Source organism: Alligator mississippiensis, chromosome 1 (genome assembly GCF_030867095.1).
Source record: "Alligator mississippiensis isolate rAllMis1 chromosome 1, rAllMis1, whole genome shotgun sequence".
NCBI lineage: Eukaryota > Metazoa > Chordata > Crocodylia > Alligatoridae > Alligator > Alligator mississippiensis.
In genome coordinates this window covers 281054673-281073921 of record NC_081824.1, presented here as the reverse complement: position 1 = coordinate 281073921, position 19249 = coordinate 281054673, and the positions used below count along the sequence as shown (strand labels likewise).

The 19249-nt window shown below is 42.3% G+C and overlaps 1 protein-coding gene across 3 annotated transcripts in view; it reads right to left on the bottom strand.

The window, feature by feature from the left end:
• Positions 1 to 19249, bottom strand: part of CHODL (chondrolectin) — a 48506-nt gene that overhangs the window by 17328 nt on the left and 11929 nt on the right. For all 3 annotated transcript variants that reach the window (XM_059720655.1, XM_059720654.1, XM_019476533.2), the window contains exon 2: positions 955 to 1267. In XM_059720655.1, the coding sequence (XP_059576638.1) occupies positions 955 to 1267 (313 nt within the window). The remainder of the gene's footprint in view (positions 1 to 954; positions 1268 to 19249) is intronic.

Genomic DNA, 19249 nt, shown 5'->3' with positions numbered 1-19249 from the left:
GCATCTTTGGGGAGCAGGGAATTACTGGAGTAGAACCTCCTTACAACCCAATGGGTGATGTATGTGGATAGCCAGAGAGGAAAATGTACTTGCTTTAAGAGCATGGCTTTTCTTAGTCTCCATGGGTACAGGAGAGGATGAAGTCCCTCAGCCCTGAGGCTGAGTAAAGAAGCTGACAGGAAAACTTGCAGGAGGCCCTGATAGAAAGGTCAGAGGCAGGGTCTCCTTAACCTGTTAAAGCTGGTTAGGGTCTCTGGTTGGTTTTAAGGTTCAGGGTGAGAATGGATTATTGTTCTGATATTTTCTTTTAGCTGTTTCTTCTCATATTTTTGTCTGTATCTCAACCATATGATTACACATTTATTTTGCTTTTTCCATGTTTTTCATAATACATCTTTCTGCTATCTTCTTACCAACCACTTGTTGTCAGGGATACTTGCGATTCCAGAATATTTAATCATACAGGCTTGCCCATTCTATGGAAACAGAATCCATATTTTTGGAGTGTATGACCAGACAAGGGTATGATCCTTCTGGCTGGCAAAATTCCATCTTTAAGTGTTGGCAAGACCCGAGTGAAACAGACAGGTAGGGTTGAGGTACCACAGGACAAGGATCTGGTCTCTGGCATATTTAATTTGATTCTCAGTGGCCAAGCAGCCAATGGCAAGGAAGGGATTGGGACAGAAGGCCACTCCAGAGGTGTGAAAGCATCCCAGAACTCTCTCTCAAAGGCACACCCAGGCTGCATCTGGGGCTGGGGTACATCACACCTTCCACAACTCCAAATCCAAATCTGTTAATGTAAGTTCATTTTGGCTGACACAATGCCTGGGGCATGTTATTGGACATATCTTTCTACTTCTGCTTACAAATCATTCATCCCAGTGGGTACTTTACACTGCATTTCCCTCTATAGTGCCTTCACAAAAGACAGATAAAACAGACTTTTACCTGAATGGTGAAGTGCTTCCATCAGCCCATTGATAGAGGTCAGGGCAAGCGTTTGATGTAGCTTGCCCCTCTCCACTTCTCCACAGTCCAATCCAAAAATCACCATCAGAAATTCCAGAGCCTGATTTAGTGAGATTTTGTAACATGTTTTCTATTAGTTTCTGTTCCACTTCACTTTCCAGGCTCAGAAGAGCTCCACCATCAATTTTACAGGCTTGACGGGCCTCCGGAAAGCCCACGCGTCTAGACACATCCTGGAAATATGCTATCTTGTAACAGGGATGCTTGAAATCACCATAACACACCTTTTGACCTAAAAATACACGTACAGGATTGTTTAGAGAATACAATGCACATCACTTCTAAAATACAATTCAGCATAATTGCAGTGACAAAGAAAATGAACATTTTTTTTTCTAGCCACTGAATAAAAGTAACCATTTTGTACTGGGAGAGTTGATGTTTTAACACTGCAGGTCTCCTATGTATCTACTGGGGTAGTATGTCCCAGTCCTACAAACCCTTGGCAGACAAAACTGCCAACAAAGTCACTGAGTGGACCCATTAACATTTTTGCGATTTTTTTTTTCTTTTTTTTCCCCCCCCTCTGCTTAAGGATTGTAAAATGGGGGGCTTTTCTTTTAAAGATGTTTCTAAAACCTATTTTATAGAAGAAGAGTTATATTTCCATTAAGGTCAAAAACATAAACCCATTCCACTTTAACTTCAATGGAAACAGAATCAGGCTCTAAAATTTCATAAGCAAAAGGCAGTGATGAGTTTCTCAGTTTTGTTATCTAACACTGGATTGGATTTCTAAGGATCTGGAAATCCTGGTTCCAAACAGTCAGTAAAATAAATGGAAACTACAGAGTAGCATACTCAGGTAAACATGCTGAAACTACTTTTTAACACGTTTTCTCCCATTTAGCATTAATAAACATCAGCACAAACATATCAGTACATGCTATTTCATAATATTTTCCATATACAAAGTTTAACCCTACTTTTGTTCTTTTTTTTTTTTGTCTTGTTCAGCTATAAGTTCCCTGTGAAACAGAAAGCATCTAGTGGATTTTAATTCTCCTTTTGCATACATTGCTGTCATTCCATTAAGTTTTACTTAACTCCTATAAACCTAAGTAAAGAATCAGGTCTAATACGATTCCTTTGTTGCAGGTTGCAATTGTATACAGCATAATTGTTTCTGCCTGTTATTCCTCCCTTGCCCTCTCTACTTATGTTTCTGGGTGCAGGAAGGTGAGTCCCCACACTGCCACCACTGTCCCAGCTGCTCCTGCCTTGCTCCAGCAGGGGCTGCAGGGAGTGGCTGCACAGAGCCAGGCTAAGTCAGGGACAGACAGCAGCAGTGGTGAGTTTCCCCTCCCTGCACCTACTCCCAAACTAGCAGGGAATACCCAGGGGGACTGAGCAGGGAAGGGAAACCCACCTGCAGCCACCACTATACCCAGCTGAGCCTGGCTCCCTGTGCAGCAGTCCCAGCTGGAGCAGGCCGAAATAGCTCTTGGATTCCCTCTGTCCCTAGGTCAGCTGGGGACAATAACAGTAGCAGACAGGTCTTCCCTTCCTGTGCTCAGAGGCATAGGTAGAGAGGGTAAGGGGAAAATGTGGGGAGGGGGAAGGTGCTACTGACCACAGAAAGGACGGCAGGGGGTGCTAAAAAGGGGGGATTCTTACTTGATTCAGGGACTTTAAAAAGTTCCTGGCTGCTGCTTCCATAGTGTGGTCTGAACTCCTCAAGGGACCCAGGGAACAGGGCTGCAGGGAACTGTGGAAAGCAGGGTTTAACAGTGCCACTGCAATCCCTCTAGGTCTGGCCCTGTTTTTACCTATTTTCTTTTTAAGAAAAATCTAGAAAATTATAAAATCCTACCAACAGACTATATATTTTTTAACTGAATTTCAAATTTAGCTAATGTCAGAAATAAAGTTCATTCACTTCAGCCTCATCCTGCGTGTGCGATATGATACAGTTTTTAATTGCATAACTGTGTGCACTGCTTTTTAGCAAGATTCTTGATTCATCCTGTGTACAGGATGGGTTGAGGCACAGGGAATAATGCAGCTAGTCATTGGTTTTTATCCCCATTCTTCAATGATTGTTCCCTCCTCTAATGCAAAAACCCAGTGAATTATGTAGGTCACAAGACTCCCTTATAATGAAAAGAAGTATAAGGTTACCTAAATATCAAGCTCACCATCTACCTTCTATATAATTGCTAAATTTGAGTTTAAAAGTATTTATAGACTGATGGAAATTCTCTGCCTAGTAAATTAATCTTCCAATTTTCCAGTCAAATTTTAGGGATGTGTTCTCTTATTTGGGGTGCAAAACTCCTTCTGATCTAAAAAGTAAATTGTATGCATGCACTGAGGAAAGAAGACTCCTAAAATTACAATGATCATGATTATACTAGGCTTCCATTGAAGCCCAGAAATAAATGTCTGTCTCATCGAGCTACAATAGCTAATACTGGCACATATACGAGGTTTTGTGGGGACTGGGGTTTGGAGAAGGGTCATCACAGAACACTGAACAGCAATGGAAATAATTCTATAGAGGATATTATTGCTCCTGATGCTACCAACATTTTGTTGAGCCCGATGCTCAGTACCTAATAAACCATCTGCTCCACACTGTTTACAGAAACAGAATGGGTTACAGAATTGTCTGTACAGAATTGCAAATGTCTTATTGGAATTAGCTTCTAGACTGAAAAGACTCTAAAGCCCAGTCTATACATGCAGTTGTAAAAATTTATCTAAAATTCGTGATTAATTAAATCTTTGTAGATGCATGTCAGATCATTCTTGTATTTGTTTAAAACTTGTTTTGTATCACCTTAGCCAATACTGGTGTTCACCAGTTCAAATAAAATCAGTTTTTAAACTGAATTAAGTAAACTAATGCCACCTCTTTATCTAGGAAGTTTCACCTGGTGCCATCCACAGTTAGAGCAGAAGGGATTTGCTCCTTAAAATAAGATGGCTATTTCCAAAATATGGTTCCTATAACACACTGTACAGGAAACTGAACAGCTCTAGGTAGAATTGATTTGGGTCATGGCCCTATCCTAAGCAAAGGAGGGGGGGGGGGGGGGGAGCGCGGAGAGAGACCAAAATAATGTTAAGATCTTCTGAAAAAGGTTTTGAAGATTTGTTTGTTCAAGCTAATTTAGTTCCTGGTGTTTAAACAGATAACTGTTTTGAGGGTTTTCTTTTTCTTTTTTACTTCTGAAGCACAGTTTTATCTTATCTGCTTCAGCAGAAGTTGTTCAATGTGTTAATGGAAATTTGGAGTTGTGTATTAATGGCTGGTAAATCAGTTGACATTTTAATGCCCTTTTCTGAACACACTGAGATGTCAGCTGCTTGAGGTTCATTTTTAACAGCTTTGTCTCCCTGCTACTTTATCAACTACAAAGCAGAAATTTTCTATCTGTGAAAAATGGAAGAATGTACCACTACTATATTGCAGACAAATGGGTAAAAATGTTCATAGCAAGCTGCTCAAGTTTTTTTCCTACCAAGACCTTTAAAACAGATAACAACCCATAAATTCATTTATCAGACAAAATATAACTTGATTTACAGACCTGAAATAACTTGATTTTTTTGCAGCCAAGTCTAATGGAAGGAATAGAGCTATTTTGCAGAGAATGTTCTAATCAACAGGAGTAAGAGTGGTAGAATATTAAGGCACAATTATGACCTACATTATGTAAGTGATGCAAGAAAGCATAAGACACCTCTTCCTTTCATCACTGAGCACCTGGGCAAAAACAGGGCTGGAGAAGGGTCTAATATTACCTAGGATGGGATCCAACTAATGCATCATAAGAGATGCATGTTGAGTTGTTATTATTTCATAATATCTTCAGACAAGCTGAGGGTACCACTAGGCAGCATATCTAGTGAGGAGGAGATTAATACAGTTCTTTTTGGAAATGTGTTGCAACTGTCCAACCAGCTGTGTGAACCATTCTGCTTTAGTTAGACAGTGGTTCTGACCTCTTCAGTCTCACCAACCTAAAAGAAGCAGTTGTATCTATACCTAAAAGTATATACATCTAAAAGTGATTTTAATAGATTCATAGACATTCAGGCTGGAAGGGACCCTAGAGGATCATCGAGTCCAGCCACCTGCCCAGGGGCAGAAAGTCAGCAAGGATCATAGGATCCCAGCAAGATAAACATCCAAAAGTGTCTTGAAGGTGTTTAAAGTGGGTGCTTGAACCACCTCCGGCAGCAGTCTATTCCAAACCTTGGCGGCTCGGACAGTAAAGAAGTTCTTCCTTATGTCCAGCCTGAAATGGTTGCAGAGGAGTTTGTGACCACTCAATCTTGTCACCCCTTGGGTGCTCTGATGAACAGACTTTCCCCCAGATCCTGGTGAAACACCCCTAATAAACTTACAGGTAGCCACCAGATCACCCCTGAGCCTACACTTTTCCAGGCTGAAGAGTCCCATGGCTCTCAGCCTCTCATCATAAAGTCTGTTTTCCTGACCTCTGACCATGCGCATGGCTCTCCTCTGCACTCTCTCAGGCTTCTCCACATCCTTTTTGAACTGTGGGGTCCAAAACTGGATGCAGTACTCCAGCTGCACCCTCACCAAGGCCGAATACAATGGGTGAATGACATCCTGGGATTTGCTTGATAAGCATAGATGGATGCAAGCCAGCGTTTTGCTCGCTTTACTAGCCACAGCATCATATTGAAGGCTCATGTTCATCTTGTGGTCAATCATGACCCCCAAGTCCCTTTCATCTGTAGTGCTAGCCAGCATAGCACTGCCGAGCCTATAAGCATGCTGCAGGTTTTTCCTCCCAAGGTGGAGAACCTTGCATTTTTCAGTGTTGAACACCATCAGGTTCTCATCCGCCCATTTCATGAGCCTGTCGATCTGCCTGGATCACACTTCTGTCCTCGGGTGTAAATGCTTTACCCCAGAGATTGGTGTCATCGGCAAACTTGGCCAGTCCACTTCTGACACCAATGTCTACATCATTGATGAAGATGTTAAAAAGTAAAGGCCCTACAACAGAGCCTTGAGGGACCCCACTGGTCACAATGCACCACAACGATTGACTTCCATCAACCACCACCCTCTGGGTCCTGCTGCGGAGCCAATTCCCCAGCCAGAGGATTGTGGTAAGGTCGAGGCCGCAGTTAGCCAGTTTTGCCAAGGGGTGATCATGGGATACCAGATCGAAGGCTTTTTTAAAGTCAAGATATATGACATCAATCTCTTCCCCCTTGTCCAGGTGATAGGTCACCTGGTCATAAAAGGAAATGAGATTGGTCAGGCAAGACCTACTTGCAACAAACTCGTGCTGAGTATCCCTCAGGATACTGCCGTCAGCTAGCCTGTATAGGTTGGCTTCTTTGATACTCTTTTCCAAGACCTTCCCCAGGATAGAGGTCAGGCTGATGGGCCTGTAGTTTGCCGGATCTACTTTCCTCCCTTTCTTGAAGATAGGCACCACATTGGCCTTCTTCCAATTGTCGGGCACTTCACCAGAGCGCCTGGAGTTCTCAAAGATCCATGCCAGGGGCTGAGCTATGATGCTAGCCAGCTCTTTGAGTACACTTGGGTGTAAACAGTCAGGGCCGGCTGACTTGAAGGTATCCAGTCTGTCAAGGTGTTCCTCCTTCATGAGGTCAGCTTTGATGGATGGTAAGGAATCTCCCTCACCCGGGCCTCCCTGTCCCGCAGTGGGCAGCGGCATCCCATGGGACTGGTGAAAAACTGATGCAAAGTACCCATTTAGCAAATTTGCTTTTTCCTGGGCATCAGTTGTCAGTTGTTCCATCTGGTTTAGCAGGGGTCCAATGTTGCCCTTGCTTTTCCTCCAGCTCCCCACATATCTAAAAAAAAGGACTTTTTATTGTCTTTAATATTTGTAGCTAGCTGGTTTGCCCTCTGCAGGGCCAGACCAGAGCAGAGTATTCCTCCTTTGTGGTGGCTCCAGTCTTCCATCCTTTGTAGGTCTTCCTTTTAAGATGCAGGAGGTCCGCTAGTTCCCTGGAGAGCCAAGGGGGCTGTTGTGCCCTTATGGTGCCTTTCCTCCGAGATGGGATAGACTTTGCTTGCACATCCAGGATCGCTCCCTTGAGGAGCAACCACTCATCCTGAACTCCCCTCCCCTTTGGGTTGTGGCCCTTTAGGGCCTCACTGACAAGCCTCCTGAGCTTGTCAAAGTCAGCTTTCCTGAAGTCAAGGACTTCTGTATTACTGACTGACTTGCCAGCTTTACGGTGGATGGTGAAGGTGATCAGCTGGTGATCACTGTCACCCAGCTTCCCTCCAATCATTAGGTTGCTGATTTAGGTCATATACCTAACAGTGTTAGGTATATACCTAACAGAAGTAATTGTAGGATGTTATCCAAACTTCCCCCTCCCCCCTTCAAAAAATCATTTTATCCCTTTTTTTCTAAAACAAACATTTTCTGATTAAAAATTAATGTACGAACCAAATTCACTTAGGCCTGTTGTTAACACCTTCCACCATTATAACTGGAGCGTTCTGAAAATATTCCAAATTAAATTTCTGTACCTGATTCAGTTTTTTGAATTTCATTCAGAATGAACAACTAGAAAAAAAGCCAATCCCAGATTCCCTTTTTGGTTCTGATGCCACAGTCCAATGATGGGATGTTTTGATGACAAATATTAATCACAAGAGCAGCAAAATTTTCATTTGAATGTTTGAAATTTCATTTAAAATGTCTACTAATATCGAGTTAAGAATTTTATTTTCTTCATGATCAAACAGGAAATAAAATCAGCAGTGCATTTATATATTTAGTTTTCCTGTGGATCAATTTTCTTTGTTTCTGTAGTGATGCATTATTACATGGAATTACTTTTATGTTTGTACTCACAAGTAACTGATTCCAAATGATAACATAGGAGACTCATTATTGATAAGACCTGCACAACTTTAAAAAGAGTATTCAAGATTTTTTAGATGTGTATGCTCATTTTGCACCTTTATTGGTAAATGCCCGACTGTCAAGACACACCTTGGTGGCTAGATTCCAGAGGAGGAGGCACAGCATTTTCTGTACATCAGGCTCTCTTAGTTGTCTTCAGGCAGGCACCCTGCTCTGCCAATCATCAACTTCTTCATCCTCCTAACTATACAGAATGCAACCCAAATTCTAGGGACCGTGTATCTATAGTGTTTAGGTAAGGTATGTGTAAAGCCTGATTTGATATGCTCTCTTTAAAAAGATCTGGGTTAAGCTGAGACATGGAGGGGTCTTTAATCAAGATTAGAAGAGAAGGAGCCAGAAGCAGCTGTTGAAAGAGCTGAGGAAAGAGATTTGGTGAAGGAATCCAGAGAAAGGGGAAGCTAATATTAGGCCTTATTTAGGAGCCTCAAATTGATACATATGAAGAGGTTCAAAACAGCCACACTTCAACTCTGCATCACCAGGATAAATATCTGGTTCCAATGAAAGTACCAACTGAGAACAAGGCCTCACTGTCCCAAGCAGTGTGTGTCCATAATCCTACTGCAAAGAATTTACACTCTAAATCAACACGGCAGAATCATTTCCCATGTCTTAGCATTTGGGGGACTAAAAGGAAGATCAAGTAACCTGTTTAACATTAGATAAAATGTCAGTGGCAAACCTGTTGGATAAACCTTGACATCTTGAGTCCCATTTCAGTATCGTTACCTCAATGCTGTAAGTCTTCTCATAGTCAAGTGTGACCTTCATATTTCAACTGGAGCCAGTTGAAAATTTTGTTTAAAAAAAAAACATTGTTTCACTAAAAAATGCCATTCTATTAAGCCCAGAACATTTCATGCAGGGAGCTGATGGACTTAGTTCAATCTAAAGCAGGACTCCAATGAAATTCTGCCTGGATTCCTAGCTTGGATTCCCAAGGTTAGGAATCCCACAGTTTCAGGCTCCTTGATTATAGGATAGACCCACCAAAGGGACTTCCCCGCAAGGACCAAGTGCTTGCTTAGGACCAATGGGATTTGTCATGTTACAGCGTTTATAGGACTGGTCTGCAAAATTTACTTCTGTGCACAATGTCAGGCATACGGCACCTTACGTCCCAGATGAATCCTTTACTGGCCTCCTAAGATGTTTATTTCCTAAATTAACAATTCCCCTTTAAATTATTTAGTGTTTCATAATACCTACTAGTGGACAGCCTTTGTTTGATGCACAATATATTAGTAATTCTACGTTTCTCAACAACACGACACTAAAATAAGGTTTCACATGTCAGTAGAAAAGGAACAGCCTGTGAAAGCTACATGAGAAAGTATCACATTAATTCATCTTATCACTTTAGTGTTGTTACATTTTATAAATTGAAATTTAATAAACTATTTGATTAAGTAAAAAGAAACACAGTATGACACATGCATGTCTCTGTTCCCCATCTCATATTGCATGTCTATGGAAATGGCATTTTCTGATATTTCACACTTAAATGAGCTGGCAAAATGTCTTTGTTTTTAATTAATATTTTCATGGGAAAAAAATGCTAAAAAGCAGTGTGGTCTGTGGTTAAGGAACTGGACCAGATCTCAGTTTTTCTGCATTCAGTTCCTGTTTTTGCCAAAGACTTCTAATAAGACATGGGATATTTAAATTTGCTGTGTCCCAGAAATCCATCTGTAAAATAATGTTTCCTTCTCCCATTCTATTTCATTTATGTTGATTAGAAACTCTTTGGGGCATGGACTGGGCTTAATACATGTTTGTAGATAATGGAACTCTCATCTTGGTTTGCTACTTGCACATTCTAATGCAATACAAATAACAATATGATTTCACTGAATTCTAATGTAAATTGTGTCTCTTGATGTCCAATGCATACTGAATGAATAGCCCACTCAGTCCCAGAGAGAAGTGGTGGCAGAGAAGTTCAGGTTACCTGCTATGATTCCAAAGGTATGAGCTTGAATATGGTTCTGGGCTCATGCAAAAGGCTGCCCCAGTCAATCCAGCTATCACTGGGGACTAAGTTATTTGGGCTGGGGAGTTAATAGTAGCCAAATGTGAAAGCCATATTACTCTCTTGTATGCCATTGGTTTTACCTACTTTCCCTGCTTTAGCAAACTGAGATAATAGGCTGCTAAGACTCAGGTGGACCTTTTGACTTTTTTCCCCCTTAATTCAGTCCCATGTCACAAAATATCTGAGATTCTTGAAAACAATGTACCCACATTTGTGCCTTTTTCATAAACTATTTGAATGTTGTATGTATCTTACTCTTTAGAACTAGAATCTATTAGGAATGGTGGATTTTTTTTCTCTCTCATATGCAGGACCTCTTTTTTCACACATTTTAAAAATACATGGCATAGTACCATTCTATTAAGGATGTCAAGTGTTAACCTATGACTAATCAAGGAGGCCACTGTCTTTATAACATGATTAGTCTCTGATCAACACTGATTAGATGACTTCATTAATAATATCAAAACCTGCCAATAACAAAGGAAAATGTTTTCTAAACTTACTAGTAAAGCTACACTTCACAAGAAATCTAGGAGCTGACTTTTAAACATACGGCAATGTATATAGAAGGTACAAAGAAAAAGTCTTTTCCTGGAAACACAGACATTTGTTAGTCCCTAGAGATGGTGAGGATTTCCCCTTCTTCTTTCCCCCTACCCTGCCCATTCTGTTAGAATTTTCTGAGCTACCAAAATATTTCCCCCTCTGAATCAAAGGAAAAGTTAAAATCTTGAACAGTCTCATGAACCGGGGGAGGAGGAGCAAGACTGACTCAATCAAATTTTAAAAGAAATCAAAATATTACAATTTTATCATGCTTTAAAAAAACCTTTTTATTTATGATAAAGTAGCTTAATTTTTTTAAAGGAAATATCAATTGGAACCAAAAAATATTGGAAATATTCACTTTGGATATGTCAAACCACTGCATTCTAAAACTACTGAAACCTTTTAAAATATTCAAATGGGACATTTTAATTTTGAGAAATCAGCATTGTAAGCAGGCACTTCTACAAGTGGGGTTTGCTCCCTGAGACGCTCGTCAGCCAGTCTTACTAAATACAAAACCAGTCTTTAATCAACAAACAAACAAACCAAACCAAACACTTCTGTGCTGTCAAGGCAGTAGAGGGGAGGTCTTTGGCTCTGGCTTCAGTACAGCAGTATGGACCTTCCTTGTATCAAGTTGTTCTGCTCACAGCTTGCTTCCACTTCCCTTGCTTACTCTTCTGGGACCCTTTAAAGCTCCTAATGGGATACTTCCTGCCTATCCAAATACCATGCAACTGAGCTCCTTCAACAGGGATGACTGTTCCCTCTTAAAGGAACAGACCACTCTGTGTCAGGCATTTTCCACCAAGAACAGTTTAGACAAAAAATCCTCGTTAGCCTGAATATATAATATCTATATCATTGTAGCCTCATCTATGCTAGGTACCCAACAAACAGAAGTACTATTTATATCTAAGATATTACAGTTTAATGCAATATAATCTTAAGAAGAATTGAAGAATTCTAGGTGTGGTATCAACTAAAGTGCTGATTCTACTGCTACAGTGGATTAACGCACTAGCCTTTATTGCTAACTTATGGGTAATACAGGTTTTTAAAAATAATTCAGAGCTTTGTAAAGGCAACTTTCACAAAATCTGTTTCAATTATACATAATCAACTCCAACAAGTACTTCTGCTTTGTCCACAAATTGACTGCTAATACAAATAAATATATGAACTTTAACAGATTCCACTAAAATATATAAGCAGTAGGTTTTAATTTCAAAGTTAAAACAAATTTGTCAAAACAGAATAAATACTTGTGCAGTCCCGACTTTAAGTGCATAAATGTATATATTGTATATTTAATATATTTCAAGTGTATATATTTGGAATATATTTATTGGTTTGGGTTTGCAAGAATGTCAGTTTTTCTGAGCAGCTGCCTGGCATCCAAGGATCTATGGTTCTAGTTGGAGCCATGGCTAACAGCTTCCAGCTCCATAGCAGAAATTCTGAAATTTAGGTTTAGTTATAACCGAATGACCTTGATACCCCAGAATCCCTGACTCTGAGGTAACCTGATGGATTTTCTTGGTGAGATGTGGAGTCTGTACCAGAATCAAGTTCCCATCTGTGAATAAGTCTGCAGTCTGCCCAGAAGCGTGTTCCACAGCCCAGACCCCAGGAATTTTGGAAGCCCTGTTCTGGTGGGGGGTGGGGGTTCACCTGGACATGTACCTCAGTGCCACAGATCCTGGAAGTGGTATCAGACTGTAATCCAAGGATTTATCAATTCAAAGATGCCGCTGTAGAAGGGCCCCATTGCATTCTGTGTTCCACAGTACTGGATCCTTTAGAATCATTATTTTTTTAAGAGTTGTTGCAACATGCCCAACAGAAAACTTGCATCCATTGTTGTGAATGGAGTTGAAATTATGCAACTGCTTCTGTAACAAGCTTTTTTTTTTTCCCCTCTTAATCATTTATAATATAATCATCAAGGCTCCCCTTGGCCAAAACTAAGCACAAAAATCTAAATTTAAAATTGGTCAGTTTTTCCCCACCTTACAAAAATAAGCAATACTATCTATGTAGTCCATCAGTTCATGTCATTTAATAGATTTGGCTTTTAGTAGGAAAGATTTAATTTGGGCAATGAGTAAACATATGAAATTGAATTTCTGAAAGTATATCTGTACTAAGCAGCAATTATGAAAGATTTTAAAAAATAGAGACATAAGTATATGATGTATCCTAAAGAAAAGTTTAACATATAAGGCACAAACTTTACCTCACCCTTGGTAAGTAAAACTGCTTTGCAACGTTCTTGTGTTGCAAAACAGTTCTAAAGTTCCTAAAAGTTGACAGCTGAGAATTGCTTTCGTATAAATGAATCCCTGGGGGATGCATCTAGAAGAGTAATCTGTATACTGTACTATCCTAAAATACCTTATGCAGGAAATGTGGGGATGAAGAACATGGCTTGAGCACTGTTTGCTGCTGGGCTCTGCAGTCACCGCAAATCATTTGCAGCTGTCATGGTTGAGCATAAATTAAAGTAGTCCATAAGATACTCAGGACAGTTAACCTCAAGCATTGAAAAGTCATGAGTCAAGCTTCATGGTTTAAATATGGATTGGTTAAAAAATAATGGGATTTTGTTATGTTCCTTTTTTCCCTTCTGTTTTTTGAGACTTTTAGAGAGTCACATCTTTAAGCTTTTCTCTGCCAAATATAAGGGTTGGAAAATTACTTTAAAAATAGAAGCTGATATTCTCATGTAATATGCCTTCAGGAGATGGCTGGGCCTCTAAGGAATAAAACTCAAATATTATTGCAAAAAAATGTTTTTTCTGAGGGCTGAACCAGCCCAAGGGACTGGAGTAACAAAGAAGTGGCACAGTCACTTTTTCTATACTTGAGTCCAGAGTTCAGTCAACCACTATGTCTCTTCAATTATATTCTTGTTTCTTGTTCCCATAATAAGCCATTTAAAAGCAGCCCAGTCTATCAGTAAAGTAGCTGGTGAAAGAAGGAGAGGAAACTGAGCAGAAAAGCACCCAAAGAATAGGGGGCAGGAAAAAGAATCTAGGTAGTGAAGACTCAGATGAGACAAGCTATCTGGAAGAACAAGGGAGAAAAGAGTCAAGAGGAAAAGGGTGAAATGGAAAAGAGTGTTAATTAAAAGGAGGCTGAAAAAAACCCATAGACCAGCAGAAACTGCAGTATGGGGAAATGTTCCCAGACATTTTGTAACCAAAAAAAGGTAAATCTGCTGAATATATGTGAAGTATTCTCTCTGTTATAATGACCTAAATACATGAGCCCAAATCATCCAGAGAGCGTATGGTTTAGAAAGGAAGGCCTGCTTCCTCCTCACCAAAGAACCCTCTCTTGGTACTCTAGATCAATGCTGGTGGTCAAGGGCTCTAGTGGTTTGCATCTTACCAGTCAATATGAAGGAGCCATCACTAAACATAGGAGAATACAGAGGCTATGGTAGATGGACCCTAAAGTAATGATTGTGAGCTCTTCAAAGCAGAACTGGATTACTATTCTCTGTCTGTATGTATCTAGGATAGTGGGACCCTATTCCTGATTAGTCACTAGGTGCCACCATATTAAATGTCATAAACAAGCAGAGGTTGGGGGGAGGGAGTATCCTTGTGGTTCTCCCTTATACAAGGGCAAGTCACAATTTGGCTTTAATCAATCTTCATAATATCCCTGTGAATTAGGAAGAGATGTATATGTGGTCGAAATTACTAGCCACCAGTTAAATCTAGCAAAGAATCTGTAAAATAGATAAAAGCATGGAGTGGAAAAACAATCTACTTTGCTGAGATCACATGAGAACTGTAGTTTAGGGAAGAATGTTTAGTTACACAAGATTAAATTTGTCCAGGAGATCAGGACAGCTCTTACTTTATGAAACCCCTTTGGCCATTCAGTCTCTTCATGTGCAGTATAATTCCTTTGTCTTGGGAGTTAGACTCGCACCTCTCTTGAGAACCAAACTCATTTTTGGTACCAATGTTACTTCCTTACAAGAGTTACTAGGTACCGTGCATGCCATGCCATGAAGTGCACAGGCTAGTTCTCTAGCCTGCGGGCATTCTTTGGGTTACCCCCACTCTTAAGGGATCTCCTTGATTAATAGCCTGTCTACTCCCCTGGGAAAGAGGGCAGGCTATCAATAGGCAGTTGGAAGCTGCTGAAAAGCAGAAGATGCCATGGACAGCCCTTAGGCCTATAGGGCTGAGAAGAACCAAAACTGCACTCCTCACTCCTTCCACTCCCTGCCCTGGCCAGGGTCACTTATGGGTGACCTAGATAGATGCACAGAGCTGGGGCCATTCTCTCATGGTGGGAATCCTCCCTGAACCTTAGGAAGGTTCCAGCTCCAGGAGGACAGGCCCCACTGCATGCACCCCCCGGGTCATGGACAGGAGTGCACGGGATGGGAAGCAGATATGCCTGGGGCTAGAGCTCTCCCAGAGCCCCAGGTGGGTTCCAGTCCCGGGAGAATTCCCCCTTCTCAACTCGCCCCCAACACTGTCTCCCTGTTCCTCTCCCCCCGGTCTGCCCCACCAATCTTCTGATTGGTAGGGTAGAGGTATGTGTTTTTTGCAGGGGAAAAGGAGGAATTCTCCCAGGGCTCTGGAAGCGTTCCCTCCATTGGAGAATGCACTCCCACTCCCCAGTGTTGTGGACCACTCCAGGTAATGCTGAGGGAATGAATGGAGTGGGAGGCAGATGTGCCTGTGACTGGAGCCCCTCTGGAGACCCAAGTAGTTTCCAGCCACTGGAAAATGCCCTGGCTCTGTGCACCCCTCCACATCACCCAGGAGGAGTATGCAAGACAGGAGTTGGAAGCAGTGTGCCTAGACCCTACAACAGATCCAACTGCAGGAAATGTCCCTTCTTTGCATAGACTGGTTGCTGGTGACCCAGTGACCCAAGTTTGTTCAGTAGATGGGGACACTGGCACCCATGCCTGGGTCTCCACAGGACTGCCGGATGGTTCACCCCGGGAGTGTGGCAGAAAGCCACCTTTGTCTCTCCCCCAAAAACTCTGCGCTGTGACAATTTGATTAGGATGGGCCCAGCAGAGGAGACACATCTTTACCCTATCTCTTTAGGTAACCTGAGCTGGGTACATTCCTGAGGGAGGGGGGAAACCCGCTCCCTCTGCCTACATGACTAGTATCACATCCCTGGGTGAGGGGCTTCCTCCCTGGTGGGCTAGAGACTGCCAGTCTGCCCTGCAACTAGTGATGTATTTCAAATTGGTTGGCTGACAGCCAACAGATACCTGCCTCCATTGGACCAGGTAAATGAGGTCACAAGGGCTATATAAGTTAAGGACTGCCCAGGAGGAGGGGGCAGCAGCCATGAGGGAGACTCAGAGACAGAGAAGAGCTGTACCATCTGAAACTTGCTCTCTCTCTCAAAACTCATGATCAAGGAACTGCCTGCCTCCAGACGGAATCTCCAACTGCATCTGGATGATACTTGTGAGTAAGCTACCTGAGATCTAACTAGATACATAGCTTGCAGTAACTCAGATGCGTGATCAAAAGGCTACCCAGCCAGAGGAGTTTGCTCTATGGGATTTCTCTGATATTGCTCTACCCTGTTCTAACCCTACCCTCTGTAATCAATAAAGTTCTCCTTTGTACCTATTGTGGGAGACTTATTGGGAGTGGGTCTAGATTATGCCTTGGGGTCCCCTTGGTTCGGCTGACTAAGGGAGACCACTACTTGTGCTTCTGACTGAGGGAAGCATCCCAAGTTCTTGAAGTGAATCAAGTACCCTCGAGGGCTACTAGACCTGTGTTTCCCAGGGTGCACAAAGCCAGAATCAAGCCCAGCCCTGGGTGGTGGCAGTGGAACCCCCAGGCTAGCGGGTGGGCTCCAGGAAGGGGGTCGGCCAGACGTGAGGCGCCCCCAGGGGGGCACTAGCCTGGAAGGTGGTTGGGTGCAGTGAGGTGGGTGGCTCAACGCAGGAGTGCCCCCTATTGGCCCGCCACAGGAGGGAGGGAGTGAAAACAGAGGACTCTGAAATACTGGGTATCCTTACACCTGAGAGGAGTATACAGCAGTTCAAGTTAGTGTGAGAAGGGCAAAATCTTCTTGGTTTGAAGAGGGAGACCTTTCTTGGAAAAGAGCCAGTTCTCTTCCTTAATAAACCCCTTGATTCTCTTCTTGTGCTGGGAGAAACACCTGTCTGTGGCCTCAATCTCACACACATGCACAAATGTACATGCACACACAGAATTACTTTAAAATTGTCCTGCTACACTCAGTGTTTCCAACACCAGAATATTTGATGTTTTGGATGAAGCCTGAGAGTTCCTAGATTTGTGAAAACCTCTACTTTCATTTTTTTTTTCAAGGAAATTTCTAATGGTGTTAGAGGAAATCTAGGCAAATGTGACCTGAGTTTAATTTAAAGTTGAAACAATTGGATGGCCAAGAAAATAAACCAAATTCTGTCTTTTCTTTATTTTCTTTTATAAGTTCTGGATTTTTGTTGGGGCTTGACTTTAATTTTTCAATGCTTCAAGCTGTGAATACTGCACTTAATCCCATATTCCTTCATTGGTGGGTTGTGGAACAGTTTATTAGTCTTTTTGAGCATGACAAAGAACCATGCTATAGCTCTCGCTCTCTTCATCTTTTTGAAGGCCAGAATGAAGCACAACATGAAGCAGAATGAAGCACATGATGTTTTAAAATAATGTAGAGACATACATAAGGACCTGGGAGAGAGCAACTTGATATACCTATGAAGGACCAAAATGAAAACCAAATCTAGAGGCAGACCTCAAGATAAATCAGGCGAAACAAACAAAAATCTATGTAGGGCACAATTTACTACACTGTCCTCACCATATGCAGTCCTTACTGCTTGGCCAGGCCAACAGCTTGTGCAAATCAGCAGAACTTAACTGATTTCAATGACAGTGTGCCTATTTATTTACACCAGTTGAGGATCTGACTTTCAATTTTTTCTATCTATTGGTGTGTCTCACAGTGTTCCAAACAGAGCTCTAATGATCCATTGTAAAATGTGGCCAGTAAGTAGATAAAAGGCAATATATCTTCCTAATCACATTTTGATTCAACTTTAAAGCATCATATGTTAACTGATCTTTGTATCATCCTGTCAAACTGTGCTTGGGTTCAGCTGTTGGCCATGATTTGAAATATTATATTATTATTGTTGATGTTTTACTGTATCATACGCCTGTCTGTCCAGTCTACTGAATGTAATCTGTATTTTTGATTAATCATGTTACATTATTCCTTTTAAAAAGAAATACTACTGTGATAAGATTTCATAATTACATTTGGTCTTCATATGTGAAGGAAACAAACGGAGATTAAAGTCATGTTCATGGCCAAGGTTTGTAGCTTTAAAATATATTTCTTTTATTATTCTTTTTAAACACTACTCAACTTACATGTGTGATAAGAATTAAAACTATTTGTCATCCTGTTGATCTCAGTAAAGTGTCTCTAAAATAATACTGTTATATTACTTGGTATATCTGTAATTACATGTCATCAAAAGGTATTTTCCATGTATTTGGGGAACTAAAGACTGACTATTATGCATAGGCCTGGACAAGTTTACCCAGTGAAGAAAACCACTGGGAGGCATTGAGTCTGAAGGAGACACACTGGTTCCCAAAGTTATTTGGAAGCCTAGCTACCACTCAACCTCTCTGAGGGCCTTCTTATATGTTAATTTTAAACGTCTTCTAAAGCTCTTAACCCCTGTCCTGGCTCTCTAGCCCTTTAGTAGCTACTCACTGCTATAGCTCCTACTCTAGCCCCTGCTTGCCAGCTCTGTAGACTAAGTACAGACAGTTAAGAAGCTGGAGGCAGAATCGATACAATTTGCACAAGTTTTTTTTTTAAACTGTGCATCTTGAATTGATAAGGAATTTCCAAACTGAAAACTGGATGTCAGTTCAAAGCAGGCAGAGGCCTGCACTGACCCAGGCCAGAAGATAGAGGGCACTGAAACATACCTCCAGGCCTGAGGCCATGCTGAGGTTAGCATGTCCCCATCTCCCTGCTTCCCCCTGCTGCAGGGAGGGGAAGTAGCCCCAGTCTGGGAGCCAAGTTGGGGGCTGACCCCCACCCTCCCCAGCACCCCAGATCCCTGCTCACACCCCACTCCTCACCTCTCCACCTCAAGATGATTTGTAGCTGTGGGGCTCTCTCCCAGGGAGCAGGCAGGGAAGATGTTCAGTCAAGCTGAGCAAGCAGTTTAACTCTTCCCTGCCTGCTCCCTGGGAGCAGTGCCAGGCAGCCCCAGGTAATCAGGGGGTAGGGGGAAAGTGAGTGGGGAATCAGGGGTGCTGGGGAGGGTGGAGCAGGGGAGTAGAGGGCCCAATCTGGTCCAACAAGAGAGGGGGCAGACCCTGGCTCAGCACTGGGATGGAAGCTCCTTCCTCCTCCCCCTGAGGGTCAGAGACTGGCAAGGGGGCAGCCAGTCCAGTGCTCCCACAGCTAGCCAGGCCCATGCAGGGATGGGGGTAAGAGGGACCTGGGCCAGGCTGCAGTGGGGCAGGGGAATCCCCCACAGGCATGGGGCTCCCCACACATGGGCAGACCCTGGTCCAGGGTGCTGGCCCCAGGACAAGTGCTTCCCTTGCCTCCCCTCAGCATATCAGTGACTAGCACTGGCCCAGCTGCAGGAGGGAGAAACCCTCACAGACCATTTTGGGGTCCAGAGCTGGTGGGGGACTCTATTCCC